The following is a 16,236-nucleotide window of genomic DNA, read 5'->3' as shown; positions in this document are numbered from 1 at the left end:
ACACTGCTGAGGGGAGCAGCAGGTGAGTCAGGAAAGGTCTGCTGCGCCGTGTGGTTGCTGCCTGCCTGGCCAGGGATTCAAACTCATGCTGCAGAGGCTGCGGACAGCCTCATAGGTTGCATCTTAACCCCTTGTGCCACCAGGAAGGCCCTACAAGTTTATTCTTAACACTTTTTTATTTTACATTATATTCATTCAAATTATAGGCCATGTAATGAGAATAAAATGTATCATGCTAGTTGGACAGTTCCTGGATGTGAAATTTGGGGTATAGGGCAAAAGTGTAACATAAAAAATACTTTATTTTTCTCATAATTTCTAGATTTCTTGACATTAAATCATTAGCACTTGGGGCAATAAGAGGAGTTGACTTCCCCACCAGTATCCCTGTGATCTCATCCTGAGTTAGCACCATGAAGTGGAGAGAAGAAATGAATAGATTGTTTTTATGCTGTTTCAAAGATTATCCAATTAAGGAAAAATCATGTTCTTTGAAACAACAAATTTATTAATGTATCTATATACATTATATGAAAACCTTTTCTAAGTATATAATTAGATAAACTACAAAAGATAAATAGTAACTCTTTGATTTTTTTCAGAAATCAGCCAGCTAATACCCATTTATTGGGGACTGTTGTAAATAAAAGAAATTCTTGAGTAGGTAGAGAGCTTCTAAACTTTCTGGCCATTATTTTAAAAGAGTGAATTGTCCACAATTGGAAACATTGACGTATCCACAATTGGATTGATTTTAATCAGAAAAAGTAAACACGAAAACTCCCTTTCCCCCTTTATGATGATCATATTGTCCAAAATAGGATAGAGATAAGACAGCGACAACAAAGCAGTTTGGTGGTGTTAAATAGACTTAATGTTTTAACTAATGATTTTAACAGCTGTACATTATTCCTTCAATTGGTTCTTACCATAATTTAAACATTTGCCTCTTTTAAGCATTTTATACTGCTATAAATGGTTTACTTCTTTTTGACATGAGTTTCTCTATAGTGTGGATTCTGTTCTTAGATTAGAATCCAGAAAGTGAAATATGATTGAAAAAGTCCTATTACGTATTGCTAATTTGCTTTCTAAAAGAATTTACCAATTTATATCATCTCCAGCAAACTAGGGGAATATAGTTTTTATAACGCTTTATCAACATTGGCTGTTACATTTTTGTAAGTTGTTTTCACTTGGATTTATATTTTGTTGTTAGTGATAGATATATTTTCGTGTTTGTTTCATGACTTTTTTTCTCCTTTTGCTAATTATTATTTCTGAAAATTAGAAATGTCAATTTTGTCCATATTCTTCCTTGAAGTTTCAGTGCCCACCAACCTGCTTTCTTCACATTAACTGCCTGAGTCTCATAAGCAAGTGTTGTCTCTTATGCTTTCTATCGGAATCAATTAAAATTGCAGTTACGTCTAAGAAGATATCTTGACATTAAAAACACTATAGTACCCGTTGTTAAGTACTTTTCTCTAAGCAATTTTGCTCCTAGTCCAGGACTTCCTGCCACAATCTGTTTTAATCCTAGAAGACTTGAGCCTACATAAGCACTATTGCTATTAGCAAATACATAGGCTATGTCAGAACATAGACTTTCATTTATAGTGCACCTCTAATTATATGCTTGCCCCTGCTATTAGAAAGGAAGTAACTCACTTTAGGGGAAGAAAATTTTATTCTACTTGGCTGTCGTATAAAAGACTAAAAGTAATAATATTGCGGATAGATTTTTGTGACCTTAGGGTACAAATAAGGGAAATGCACACTCCTCAAATTAATGGGACCCAGCTCATTCAGAAATGGTAAAATCTATAAATAAAATACTGTGATTTTTTTTCTTTTTGTTTTTCAGGTTTACAAGTAAAAGTAACCAAACTGAAAAAAGAACGAATTTTGTAAGTATCAGTATATATCATTAATGTCTTACTTACAAGGTAATTGATACTGAGGTCCTACTTGACCTCAACAGTTATTCATAAAGAAATTAACTCTCCGTAGTATGGATTTTGGACAGTTGACAGTGAGTTCTTCAAAATTTAAAGTTAAAGGAATAATATGGCCTTAGTAAATATTTACATATATTTTTATTCTAGTGTATTTACATGTATTATGAGTATATATTAAAGTACATACAATATATAATCTATATATGATATATTACTAATGTCTTAATATTATATTTTCACATAGTACTTAAGGTGATCTGTAAACCTATTTTGATACATCAGTGACAATCTTTTCTCAATATAAGTAACATCTGGAATTTGAGATACTACAAGATATGGAGAAGAATAATTCTGAGATTTCTAAACTCATAAGAAAACTAAGTGGATATTCTGAGACCCCTTTTCATTAAGTTGAAATTATCGATGTTCTATTGATTTGTTTTGACTATTAAGAGCAGGCTTAGATCTGATTTTTTTAAGTCAGGAGCAGATTTTACTTAATGATTCTCCAGAACTTCCACATTCATAAATCTGAAGCAAATGGCATAGTAGAATGTTATTACTCATAATAAAAAATTATTATGACCAATAATATATTTGCTTGGCAGTATAGACCAATGGACCTCAGTTATTTCATATTCCTAAAATGACTAAGTCTGTAAGCAATAGCTAGTTTTCTCAGCCACCTAATAGTCTCAAAAGCAAATACTTTATCTGAGCTGAAAATTGTGGAGTTTTTATTTATATGTAGAAAGTCATGTTTGGAAGGTGACTTAGATTTAGACATATAAAATCATGAAAATTTTAAACTTTCATAATTTTTCTTACTGAATAACACTTAAGCTTTGTATGGTTGAAAGTACACTTGTTTCTACCTTGAGGATGCCACTTTCAGCATCCTTAATCATGAAATATTCCATTTCTCTGTTTTCTGTAGTAGAACTATGTTTAGTTCCCACAATTGAGAGTTAATTTTCTACCCTACAGAGAAATCAGTTAAGCCTTTTTTAAGTAGTAAATATAGGATGCATATCTTACTAGGATATTTTTTTAACTGTGGAGGAAAAAATTTAAAAAACCAGAAATGACTGCCCCAAATCACTTCTCTCATATGGAAGTATTCTTTCACATAGAAAACCCTTAATAGGGAGATTCTAAGCCTGGTTATTCAATGACTCAAAATAATCAAAGGTTCAGGTTATCCCTTTCTTTCTGTTGTGCCATCTTTAGTGTTCTGGTTTTCCCTGTTAGTCTTGACTCACTGCAAAATGGCAGGATGGCCATCATTCTAGTTATCAGTTACATCTTGTATCCCTTTTTACAAATTGCAAAAGTTTTCCAGCCCCAGTACACTTCCTCTAATTAATTTGTGTGCTCATTCCTAAATAATACTAGTAAAGAGAATTGAATTAACACAACTGACTTAGACTAATAATGATTCTGACTCTATATTTTAGTGTATTCTAGGATTGAGAAACTATGTTGTTGAATAAGAGATCCAGGTTACTGTCAATCTGGATAAAGGAATTACAAATTTTAAAAAAATAAAAGGAGAGGGATAGGGATAGAATGAGCCCCATGCTGTTCTGTAGTAATTGGGGTTATTATGATCTCATGGTTTTTATAGATGCAGATCATGTTCATGTGTTTGAGGACACACATGTACTTCCTAGGGTTGGTCCACTAAGAGGGCCTACAAGCAGTGGCTCCCAACAGTAATATACATTCCTGAAGCCCAGATCTTGATTTTAAAGACTACTTTCCAGTAAAAGAAATCAAAGTTCTTTGGAAAACGGGCTGACTCCAGGACTTGGGGGCATGCAAAGTACAAGTTGAGTTGGAACAACTTGTCATACCAGAAAATAAGAAAGAACATGCTCAGAAGCAATGGAAACATGTCAAATAAAAGTACAAAAGAAAACTGCTTGAAAAGCTTCTCTAGTTGCAAAATCTAGGACAACCTGAACAATGAAATAATAGTGAATTACTGTACACATAGAATAAATGGACAGCATTTCCTTAGTAAAATTCCAGTTATTAAATACATTAATTACTAAAAATGTTAGAAAATCACCATTTGGCAAACATCACAGCAGTAACTGTTGAAGGCAAGAATCACCAGCGGAAGCTAAAATTTTTGAAAGTATGACGAAAAACAATAATTACAAATTTCTCAAATTGGGCCCCCCTGGTGGCAAAAGGGGTTAAGCACAGCACTATTTGAAGCTATCCGCAGCCTCTGCAGCATGAGTTTGATTCCTGGCCGGCCAAGGAGCTACCCAAATAGCACAGCAGACTGACTCACCCGGTGTTCCCCTCAGCAGTGTATTTCAGTAGATCTGCCTGTTCTACTCCCCACTCTGCCTTTGGTGAATCCTCTCACCCCCCCGCATATCTGGCCTACACCCCAGTTCTTGTATGCATAAATAATTCTTGAAAAAAAAAATAGGCTACACTAACAAGAGCACAAAAAATACTTCTGCCATATTCTTACCCTTAATCCATTGCCAGAGTTTAATCATGGGGGAGCATCAAACAAACTCAAATTGAGGGGCAGTAAACCAAGTAACTTGCTAGTACTTTGAAAGGTGTCAAGGTTATCAGAGACAAAAATACACTGTCCAAGATTAGAGGAAACAGGAAACATGACATTAAAGGCAATGTATGATTCTTGTGATTCTGGATTGGATCATAGACCAGAAAAAAAAAAATGTATTGGAGGAACAATTGGTGAAATTTGAGTAAAATCTACAGATTAGTTAACAGTATTCTATCAGTGTTGATTTCTTGATTTTGATTATGTTAATTTGTTATGGTAATGCAAGCTGCTAAACTTTTGAGAAGCTGGGTGATAGTTCTATGGCAGCCTTTGTTTTATGTTTAAACTTAGTTCTAAATCTAAAATTATTTTAAGACAGAACATTAAAAACAATGAAAAAATATATGAGTCATCCCGAGTTTGTGAAGAACGTTACCACCTTTTCTCCAGACGACTGCTGAATGCTGATGAAAATCAGTATTTTTTAAGCAAGGAATAAGAAGGAAATGGTTATTGGTAAGCACCTAAAATATCCCTAGACGAGTCCTACTTCTCTGACTCAGGAGTTTCCAGTGTAGCTCCTGTGGCATGATTTCCTTCCATGTCACGAAGTTTCTTTTGTTTTTGTGGGCAGCAGGGATTAAAAGACTTCCCATCCTTTTAATACACTAAGTAATAAAGATGGCATTACCTTATAGATATAGACAGACAGATAGATAGACAGACAGACACACACACACACACACACACACACACACAGCTGTATGTTTTTCAGAATTGTCTGAATGGTTACAGAAGAAGACTTTTTATACACAAATTCTCTTGAAATAAAAAATTATTTCAGGTCTTGCTTCTGCAACACATATACTAAAAAAAAGTCCAAAACCAAATATAATGAAATTGCATTAGTTGTATGAGGAAAACAGGATCATTTTCTTCCCTAATAAATAAACTTGTCTTTTCCTGCCCATTTGAAATCAAAAAGGGGAAGTATTTTTGTTGTACTTAGGAACAAATAGGCTTTAAAACCTCAGTGGTAAAAAATTTTGATTCATTTGAAATTTAAAATTGTGAAATTCGCTTATTTTCATCTTTATTTTTGGTGATAGCCCAGCTAGTGATGGTTGCTACAAGCATTGTTAACCAGGAATGAATACTGTCTGTGGCTTGGTATGGTAATCTAACACATACCATGCTAAAGAGCTATTGCTGCTTATTGAGTTATTTTATTAGTCTCCCCTCTTATCTCTAATAACACCATGTAGGAGTTCTTGTTCCCACTGACCTTTTCTGATATGAAAAAGTATAATGTTTCAGAGCACATTAGTAGTTAGACAATGAAGTCTTTATATTGTGCCTTTGTTCAATGTTGAAGTTAATGATTTTGTGAATGCTGTATTTGCAAGCATTGATTAGAATGCATCTGTTAGCTTCAAAATGTTAGTCATTTTCAGGAAACAATACTAAAACCTAGAAAGCATTGTGTTTGTTATGTGATTATATATTTTAAACTGTGTTCACTAAATTTTTTAAATGAATTTAGTTTTTTTAAAATGAATCCTTCATGTAGGCCTAGAAATTTTGTTTCTAAACTATAACTATTTTAAATGATCAATTTATAGCTGTAAAATAGTATTTTCTCTTAACTTCAATCAGAATCATCATGCTGTGGATTGAATAAGACTGAATTAGAAATGATCTAGATTTCCTTATGACAAATGCCTTTTTAATAACAGACTTTTTTTCATCCAAAATGTGTTAACTCCACACCTAAAGTCAAAAATCTCCTGTAACATTCCTGAATATTAAAGAATGGAAATAGAGATGGTTTTTCAGTAACTGATAATACCTCCCTTTCCATGTATCATGTACCACTTCACAGAATCATTTGATTCTCCCAACACCTTTTTAATGTATATTGTAATTATTCTGTATGTGTGTGTGTCAGGTAGCTTGTGGTTATACATTTTGGAAGTACTGGCAGGTAACTGAATACCCTGAGCAATCAGAGAATTAATTGGAATGTTAAATTTATATTGTTAGGTCTTTGCATTTTGGGACCAGAACTTTGCTTGTCAATCCAAGCAAACTTAAGTTTGCCTGTGTTACTATAATCCCCTTTATCTAGGGTATATTTATAATATTCCGTTAGAGTGCAGTAACAGTCAGCATGTAAATTAACTTACTGTTAGAATAGCTATATTTGTAAGATAGCTCAGTCCTTAAGGATTCCCATTTGGAAGAAGCAGTTAGAAAAGGAAGTAATAACTATCCTATCTTTGTCTATCACTTAATTGTTTCAAACCTGTGTTTTTATTTTGTTTTTTTAAGATTTATTTATTTATGCGTAAAAGAGCTGGGGTATAGGCCAGAGATGTGGGGGTTGAGAGGATTCACCAGAGACAGAGTGGGGAACAGAATAGGCAGATTGACCCAAGTACACTGCTGAGGGGGGAGCAGTGGGCGAGTCAGGAAAGGTCTGCCACGCCATGTGGGTATCTTCCTGGCCAGCTGGAAATCAAACTCGTGCTGCAGAGGCTGCGGATTGCTTCATATTGTGGTGCTTAACCCCTTGAGCCACCAGGGAGGCCCTCAAACCTGTGTTTTGATGATGGTTGTATCTGCATATGGCTAATGTTTTTCTTTTTACCAATATGTATACATTACTTTCTTATTGATTACCTGTCTTAAGGTCAATTAGTAAATCTATTCATTACTTATTACTATTACTTAAGGAAAAACAGTAACTGATTTATCCTCCACTAAGGAGATATAAAGATGACATTTAATATATTCAGCTTTCCAGCTCCAAGGCATTTACTAAGATAATTTCCATTGAAGCTGCTGAATTTAGAATTAAAAATTCTAAAGTATAAATGACCCACCTACAAATAAACCCTTATTTTTAAATTAAGGAATTTAATTACAAAGAAACAAATGCCTTGCGATTGTTTAGGACTTTCTTCATAGCCTTAATTTCTTATCACAAATAAAGTTTATTTTAGAGTATAAATTGAACATACATTGTTTTCTCCATTTTCTTTATTCATAGTGATTTCTATTTCCCTGTAGTCCCCTTCCACGCTCTCTTACCCCTCCCCCAATATAATACGACATTTATTTTAAAATAATAAGAATGATATGTGTGGTATATGGGAGGTTTTGTTATCTATCTTAGTACAGTTACATTTTCATATACAAGATTTACCCAGTTTTACATGCCAATTACATTTAAAATGCTCATTTACCCCAGAAAGGCAAAAGGCTACCTACTAGGAAAACGACAGAATAGTAAAATGCTGCCTACAGGCTAGGTACACTAAACTTGCTTATATAGGTGAAGTTGGTAAATTGGGATAGTAATAACTAACTTTCTTGGAGGAGGTCCACAGTAGACCATTTTATAATACATTCCTTGCTTATCCTTTTTCAAAATTGCATGTTTTTTTTTAAACTCAACAGTTTGCTTTCTTTTTTATAATTAATATTTTATATAATCCTTACATCATTTTTTCATTTTTGCACAATGTGTGCATTATCATTTTGGTTATATTCCCCATACAATTGCACCCCCCCTTATTTTGACCCTACTCCTTCCTCACCCCTTCCTTCCTCCTCCCCCAACCCCCCATGATCTCACTCATAGCAGGAATTTAGAAAACCTAAATAAGGGACCAGGAAAAAGACTAATTAATACAAAGTAAAAATCAAAATCAACAAGCAACTGTGAACCAGTTTGCTTTCTTAAGGAAATTGTTCATTTATTCCTACATAGAATCCCTTACTTTTATTGCTAAGTTGACATGAATATTTTATTAAGTACTTGAAGTTAGTTTTAACTTTCATGTAGACTATTAGCCTGTTTAGTTTTAAAACAAATATTATTGTGTTCTGAATAATTCTAAACACAGCAGTAATAGAATATATGAATATGGGAAATTTAAATACCATATCACTAATATAAAGTTCACTCTTTTGTTCATAATTTAAGAAAAAATCCTGTGTTATGAACTTTTTATTCCTCAAGTATGTGTGTATATAATTCTTCAATACATATTGTTAAATGTTAAGTGCTAAATTTAAATAGATATTGGCATCTAACAATTTGTTAACTTGGAGGACTTTAATTGTACCCCCTAAACTTAGACATGTTATTAATTATGCTTATAATTGTTGAATATTCCCAAATAGGATTAATAAAAACCTGGTACTATTTCTGAATTAAACACATTTTCCAGAAATATTTGAAAACCTTTAGATGAGAAACAGCTGAATTAAGACATTTCAGCTATTATTTCTAAAATTTCAGGTGTCTATATATATGCCACCAGAACTATAGATATGTTGATTTTTCACTTAATATCAACTATTCAACTGCTATTTAAGAAGCCCCCTCTATTTGTGTATCTGACATTTGACTTAGTTGTTTTACTCATCTATTTTGCTTCTAATGAAATAACGTTCTATATCTTAATCATTTGACATCCATTTATTGTAGCAGACTGGTTTGTCACCCTTGATTGGATATTTTAAGTAGACCCTTGAAGGTTCTGAAGAAAGACATTTGAACCATTACATTATCCTGTATTTTCAAATTCAAGAGCATGCAGAAAATCCCAATTAAATTTCTAGTAGATTTAGAATTAGAATATATGCATGTATTATATAATTAAAAAATATAATTATGGTAAAATGTGTCACAGTCTTGGAAAGTAATCAGATAATGAACTAAAAGAAAATTTTAGATACTATAACTTTTTCCGTACTAAAATCATAATCTCCTATATTTGGAATAGAGATGATATAGAGATATCTGTTATTTGCATTAGTAAATATAGACGAAACAGTAGAAGCCAGTAAATGTACAATTTTATAACAAGTGTAGAGAAATTGAATAATTAGTGGCAACAGAATCCACTCCTTCTGGATTCCAGTATTGTTTAATGAATTGCCTGGTGCTAAGAATAATAATTCTGTAGTGCATAAAAATATTACAGAGCACTAGTTTAATTTGAACTCTGATCAACAGAATATTAAACCTTACTTTTTAAGTTGTTTATTTTGTATAAGAAATTCATACTACAAAAAAAGATAAGACCATACTTTGAAGTTCTTAAAATAGAATTATCCTGTTAGAGTATTTTTACTCCACCCCAAAAACACTTATTTCTTGGTATTTAGAGATGCACAAAGACTAGAAGAATTCTTCACCAAAAATCAGCAACTGAGAGAACAACAGAAAGTCCTTCATGAAACCATTAAGGTTTTAGAAGATCGGTAAGTCTGGTTCCTGGGTCTTCTCGAGTAAGAGGTGATTTTCTCTTTATAGAGAGTACATTGATATTGATTTTAATTTTAATCAGTTCTGGGATTATTTTATTAGTTCGTAACACTGTATATGATGGGAATAGGTTCACACCTTCTCAGATGTGTGTTATATATGTTACTATATCACCCCATTGTTTGGGGATAGAAAGTGATTTTTTTCCCCCAGCTTGCTAGCTTTGGATAAATACTTAATGGCTATTAAGGATACACTCTTAAAAGTTTATTTTTTCATTAATTACAGCAGTCACATCAATTTACCCTTTAAATGTTGTTTCCTTATTTTGTGTTTGCTGTATAAGACAAGTTTAGGGTAACTGTTCTAATTCATTGGATGCTTTAATTCCATGTTTACATCCATGAAAATAAATTAACATTTTTACTTTTAACTACATAGTAACTAAAATTCTATTCTTGTCATATTTTCTTAATCTTACTGTTCATTTTTTCTCACCTGCATGTTTTTTTTTTGTTTGTTTGTTTCCAAACAGCCTGGGGATTCTTCTTTCTGAATATTCCCAAGATGATCCCTATCACTTTACTTCCACATACAGACATTATTCTTTGCTTTCTTATGAGGTTAACAGCCTAGATTAGACAAAGATTCCAGATTTGCCATATTTCCTTGTCTGAACTGTAAGTTCTATTTAGAGCTTTGAACTACCTACAACAATCTTTTCTGCTTTCTCTGTAGTTGATATCTTTCCTTTGTTATTTTGTATATGATACAGAAGGTCTGATGGTTTGAATCTGTCACTGTGCTTTTAGTGGTAGGATAACATTTTATTCTGAATGTATACAAACTTCAGTTGAATACTCTTTTTCTACAACTACCATCTCAGTGTATTTACATTTACTGGATTAGAAGGTCTGTTGTAGAATAAAGGTGCTTTGGAGTCACAGATGTGGATTTGAATTTTAATTGTGTCCTTAATCCAGATTCAACAATAAAGCTTTGAATCATTATTGTATTCTAGCTGTTGCTGTAGGGGTAAGGACAATACTATCCCTATCTAGTATGTCATGGAGCTGATACTTAATTTTCAAAGGTTGGGAGTGAGCCTCTCAAATAAGATGTTTTCAGATTATAAGTACTATGAAGAAAATAGAATGGACTCATATAATAGGGGAATGAAGTGTACTAATGGATGTCAGCCTTTTTGTAAGGTAGAATAAGTTTTGAAATATTTTAGGACTAGAAATTTCTCCATGGTTTTCTGTAATGAGTAAGAGGACAAAGAGCAGAAGGTAAGATTAGAAAGATGGGAAGCAGAGATGTGATTTTTTTTTTTTAAAGATTTATTTATGTGTCCAAGAACTAGGGAACAGGGCAGCAGTGCGGGGGCGGCCGGGTTGAAAAGATTCACCAGAGACAGAGGGGAACAGATCAGGCGGACTGACTGAAGTACACTGCTGAAGGGAGCAGCGGGCGAGACAGGAGAGGTCTGCTGTGCCATATGAGTAGCTCTTTGGCCGGCAGGGGATTGAACTCGTGCTGCAGAGGTTGCAGATAGCTTCATAGTGCTGTGCTTAACCCCTTCCACCACCAGGGAGGCCGGGTGTAGGGACTTTTTTTGTGTCAATGCAGCCCAACCACAGTGATGTTCTCAGCTAGGAATGCCTGTGACCAGACACCACCACCGCCCCAAACCCACCTCTCCACACTCCCCCAGATCATTTCCCTGACCTGAGCCAGTGTTACTGGGCCAGCAAGTAAGTGGTTCTTACTATGATTGCAAGACCCACTCCAGCAACATCCAGGAATGTTGAGCAAAGGGATAGTGAGAGTTTCACAGGAATACTTTTTAATTGATGAATTTAATAACAGTAGTAGGAAATGAATCACAGGAAGGGAACAGCAGGTTCAGTCAAACAGTTATTCAGGCCACCCAGGACTTTCTGAAAGGAGAGCTTCATGTGTGGGGTGTCTGTCTAATTGTGTAGCTGGCAAAGACTGATGGAGAATCCCGGTACTATAGTATCCCTCCTCTGCTCACTCCTTGGCTGGCATGCCTATTTTATTCTGAATACCTGTGTGAGCAGGTGAAGAATTTCAGAGCAAAACGGGAGTCAGTGATTTTGCTCCCCATAGTAGGAGATGATAAGTTACACATTCTCATGACTGTCCTACTCAAGGACTGATTCTATTTATTTCCAGCACCCTTCCTGTTTAATTGGTCATTAGCAAGTTGTGTAGTGTCCAAAGTCAGTGTAGTAGGAAAAAATCACAAGATTAAATTTTCATTATGTTTTGCTTGAATTGGTTAATGCAATCAACTCTCCATTTCACCATTAAGATATGGTATCCTTCATCTTAGTCCTTGAAGACAATCCTTCTGGTGTCTTCAGAAAATGTCTGTGTTTTATGGTTTAAAGTTTTAGCTTTCAGTTCTGTTGTTTTTGCATCTTAACTGAGTTTTTCTTCTCCTGGCCCATTCTGAGAAGAAATGTCATGGATGAGTGGCCCACTCTTCCCATTGTACAAATTTTTAAATTGCTGTCTTCCTCTAGTCAGTTAATATACTTCATTGTTAAAATTATCTTTTTTATTCTGCATTTTATTAAAACTGGATTTTTTTTTTTATTTATGATCTGTGTTCTCTAATTTCATGGAGGTGTTAAACTTCTTTGCTTGTTCTCTTCTAAATGTTCTCTTGCTTTTTGTTCTGTTCACCTTTTCATCCTTAAGTTGGTAGACTTATAATTTATTACATACTGCTGACTTGATTGTGGAGAGTTGGGGTGGTACAGAGTATAGTTCATTTCTTTATATACATGCTTTTCCTCTTCTTCAAATACAAGCCTGATATTTCTTTCTGGGCATACTCTAATATTTATCCCTAATTACATGAAGCCTTGCTTAATTAAACCAAGAATAATTGAGATTTGATTTTATATTTTTTATAAAGGAACTTATGTACCGAGGGCTCACTTTGTACCCAGGCATCAAACACTTAATTTTCTCATTAACGCTACATGGTTGATCATAAATCTATTTTACATCTGAAAAAACTGAACTGGCAAGAGTTAATAAAAACCTTCCCAAAGTCACATATAATGGATAATTGGATTAAATTTTACCTTAGTTTTTGCTGTTTCATGATACCTCACCTGTATGTTATCTCAATTTTATAAATATAGGTAAATGAATTACACCTTCACTAATCATTTCCAAGTATTGTGCTTAACTTAAAGTTACAAAAATAGACACTCTGGGATATTGTCTTCCCCATTGTCTGTTATCTAGTTTGTTTTCTGCAGGTTTTTTCCTTTAAAATTGCCACTAATTAAATACTACCTTATAAGGGCCTCCCTGGTGGCCCACAGGTTAAGTCTCTGCTATCACTGCTAAGGCCTGTGTTCCATCCCAGGCCAGGGAGCTAACCCACATATGGCAGAGCAAACCTCTCCTGTCTCATCCACTGCTCCCCTTAGTATTTCATTAAATCTGACTATTCTGCTCCCCACTCTGTCTGTGGTGAATCCTCCCATCCCCTGCATCTCTGGCCTTCACCTCAGTTCTTCTAAGTAAAAAATAAAATAAAATTTAAATACTACCTTTTAAAATCTTCATAGGCAATGCTTGGTAAAGTTCTACCCAATGTAAATTTTGTTTTATCCCATGTAAAAATGATTCTAGAGCAAGCTTTAAAAACGAGTAAAAATTAATGTTTTGTTGAGATCTTGTAAAATAAACATGGAAAAAAAATTCCTCAACTGTCATTCTGAAACTTGCTACTTCATAAGATAAAGTGATTCTTAATGCTGTGAAAACTTTGTGGGATGTGTAGATGAAAATTAATTACCCAGATAATTAGGTAATAACAAGTTTTGATTTTTTGTGGCCTGTTTATGTTTTACTATTAGTATTACTATTGTTACATTTATAGACTTTCCTCAAAAAACCAAAGTACTTCACTAAATCTAAAATAGTCACTGTGCTGGAGAAGTAGCTAGAATGCATTTTTTAAAAATTTTAACAAAGCTATTAATATTTGCCTAATAGATTTTAATATTTTTAAAAGCATTTTTGGCAGTCACAAGAAAGTCATATTTCAACTGTTATTAAAAGAGGACTTTAGGTTAAAAGGTACTCAAAATTAGAGGATTAATAGTTCTGCAACTGTTTTTCAAATAATAGACCAAATGTCCTCTCTTGCCTTGCTAACCCTTCTTACTCATAAATTTGAATTAAACATATTCTTCCAGAGACCTCTCTTCCCAGACTAGTTGATGTTCTGTTGGGTGCTTTTATGTCCTGTATTTCCACTGTCAGGATGATTCATGCATGGTTGTAGTTGTTTTCTTATTGCCTATCTTTTCTCTGGTAGACTGCAAACTCTTTAAGTAAAAAGAAATGACATTGTCTTGGCCACTTTTGTATTTACAGCACTGGGTACATTACAGGTGTTCAGTGAAACTCTGTCGAACCAGAATGAATAAATTTAAGGAAATTTGGGGAAGTATAGCAAACAATTGAGCATACTTGTTAATCTGGTAAACTTTAATTGAAGTTTATCTGATTGAAAGTTTTTATTTTATTATTTTTTTGAAGATTTAGTTTTATTTATTTATGCGTACAAGAGCTGGGGTGTAGGCCAGAGGTGGGAGAAGGGTGAGGATTCACCAGAGACAGAGTAGGGAGCAGAACAGGCATATCTACTGAAATACACTGTTGAAGGGAGCAGCAGGCGAGACAGGAGCGGTCTGCTGTGCCATGTGGGTTAGCTCCCTGGCTGGTTATCAAACTCATGCTGCAGTGGCTGGCCATAGCTTGACAGTGCTGAGACTTAACCCCTCGCACCAGGGAGGCCCCTATTTTATTATCTCTGTGAACAAACTAGATTAAAACCCAGAATGCATGTTCTTCTCTGCTCTTTTAAGTGAATTTACTCTTCTTTCCCTTTCATTTGTTTATAGCTTCTGAAATTGTATTCTCCTGTGAATTTGAAGCTGTTCTTCCTGTCTCTAGTAGCAGCAGTGAAAGATAGGCAAAAGGGAAGCAATGGACTCTCACTAAAAGAAACAGGAGTTAGCATGTTTTCTCACATCCATTTAAAGTTAAACTAGGATCAGTGAGCAATCAAGAGCTAACTTGTTCACATATTATTATAAAGAATGACAGGTGACTGGAAAAAGCTGGGAATAATAAACTAGGAAATATTGTTTCACTTTATAACTCTTCTTCAGTGGCCTTTTCAAAACTTAGCAACTGTGTGCACCAATGGATTGTTTTCCTTGATACCCTAATGACTTTTTAATATATCAAGTTTGATTTCTTGAAATGAAATTCCTCATTTTTTTTGTCTTATGATTTGTTGTTTGCATATAAAAACAGGTGATTTTTGTAAATTGATTTTGTAATCTGTGACTTTACTGATTTATTGTTTGTAATAATTTTGTATTGGAATGTTTAGAGTTTTTTTGTATGTCTTCTGTGAATCGTGCTGGTTTTACTTCTTATTTCCCAATTTGGATTCCTTTTATATCTTTCTCTTGCCTGATTTCTCTAGCTGGAACTTCTTATAGTGAGGCGGTCTGGACCTGCTCTTTGGAGAAACTTTTGATTACTGTTTTAATTTCCTTGCTTGTACTTAATTTGTTCAGGATTTTCTATTTCTTCCTGACTCGATCTTAGAATATTGTTTATTTCTAAGAGTTTATTCATTTTATTGCCATACAGATGTTCATAATAATCTCTTACTATCCTCTCTATTTCTCCACTGGGAATACCCCAACTTTTCTGTACATATTTCCCCGAGGCATGGGTTGTACTTTCCCCTCCCAAGAGCCATGGGCCAGGTGGCTGGCCAAGGGGGATAGCTGCAGTTTGTACTGCAGCCTCATGGGCCCCAACACAGCTCCAGTCATCTCTTTCCACCAACCTTTTGTTGCATGAGGCACACATCTCCTCCTTGTCTCTTCTGATACATTCTGCCTTGTTTATGAATGTCTATGAGGTATTCCAGTTTCACCTAAGCCACAGTGTTCTTCGGGTACAGTATTCCACAGGTTGACCTAGATGATCCTCTGGCACCATCTTGGGTCCACATTAGTCTTGATTGATTGATGAGAACATTTAAGTTCTACATTAAAAAATTTTTTTCTGTTTCATAGATTAAGAGCTGGACTATGTGATCGCTGTGCAGTAACTGAAGAACATATGAGGAAAAAACAGCAAGAATTTGAAAATATCCGGCAGCAAAATCTTAAGCTTATCACAGAACTTAGTGAGTTTCTTTCTTCATTTACTAAATATTTAAAGTATAATGTACTGCTGTTAAAACCTATTAGTGAATTGGTTGTAATCAAAGGAATTGTTTACATATATTTTTCCTTATGTAAAAGTTCAGATGTCTTCTTCCTTTTATATGGATTGTATCTTATGCTTATTTTAGTAAGAAATGTAGG

The 16,236-nt window shown here is 34.2% G+C and overlaps 1 protein-coding gene across 3 annotated transcripts in view; it reads left to right on the top strand.

The window, feature by feature from the left end:
- RBBP8 (RB binding protein 8, endonuclease) overlaps positions 1-16,236 on the top strand; it is a 74,950-nt gene that overhangs the window by 13,710 nt on the left and 45,004 nt on the right. For all 3 annotated transcript variants that reach the window (XM_037508741.2, XM_037508744.2, XM_054694139.1), the window contains exons 3-5: positions 1,868-1,910; positions 9,682-9,777; positions 15,943-16,055. In XM_037508741.2, the coding sequence (XP_037364638.1) occupies positions 1,868-1,910; positions 9,682-9,777; positions 15,943-16,055 (252 nt within the window). The remainder of the gene's footprint in view (positions 1-1,867; positions 1,911-9,681; positions 9,778-15,942; positions 16,056-16,236) is intronic.

The sequence above is a fragment of the Talpa occidentalis genome, unplaced genomic scaffold, assembly GCF_014898055.3.
Source record: "Talpa occidentalis isolate TD23 unplaced genomic scaffold, MPIMG_talOcc4v2.1 talOcc4.13, whole genome shotgun sequence".
Lineage (NCBI taxonomy): Eukaryota > Metazoa > Chordata > Mammalia > Eulipotyphla > Talpidae > Talpa > Talpa occidentalis.
This window is presented reverse-complemented; position numbering and strand designations above follow the sequence as displayed.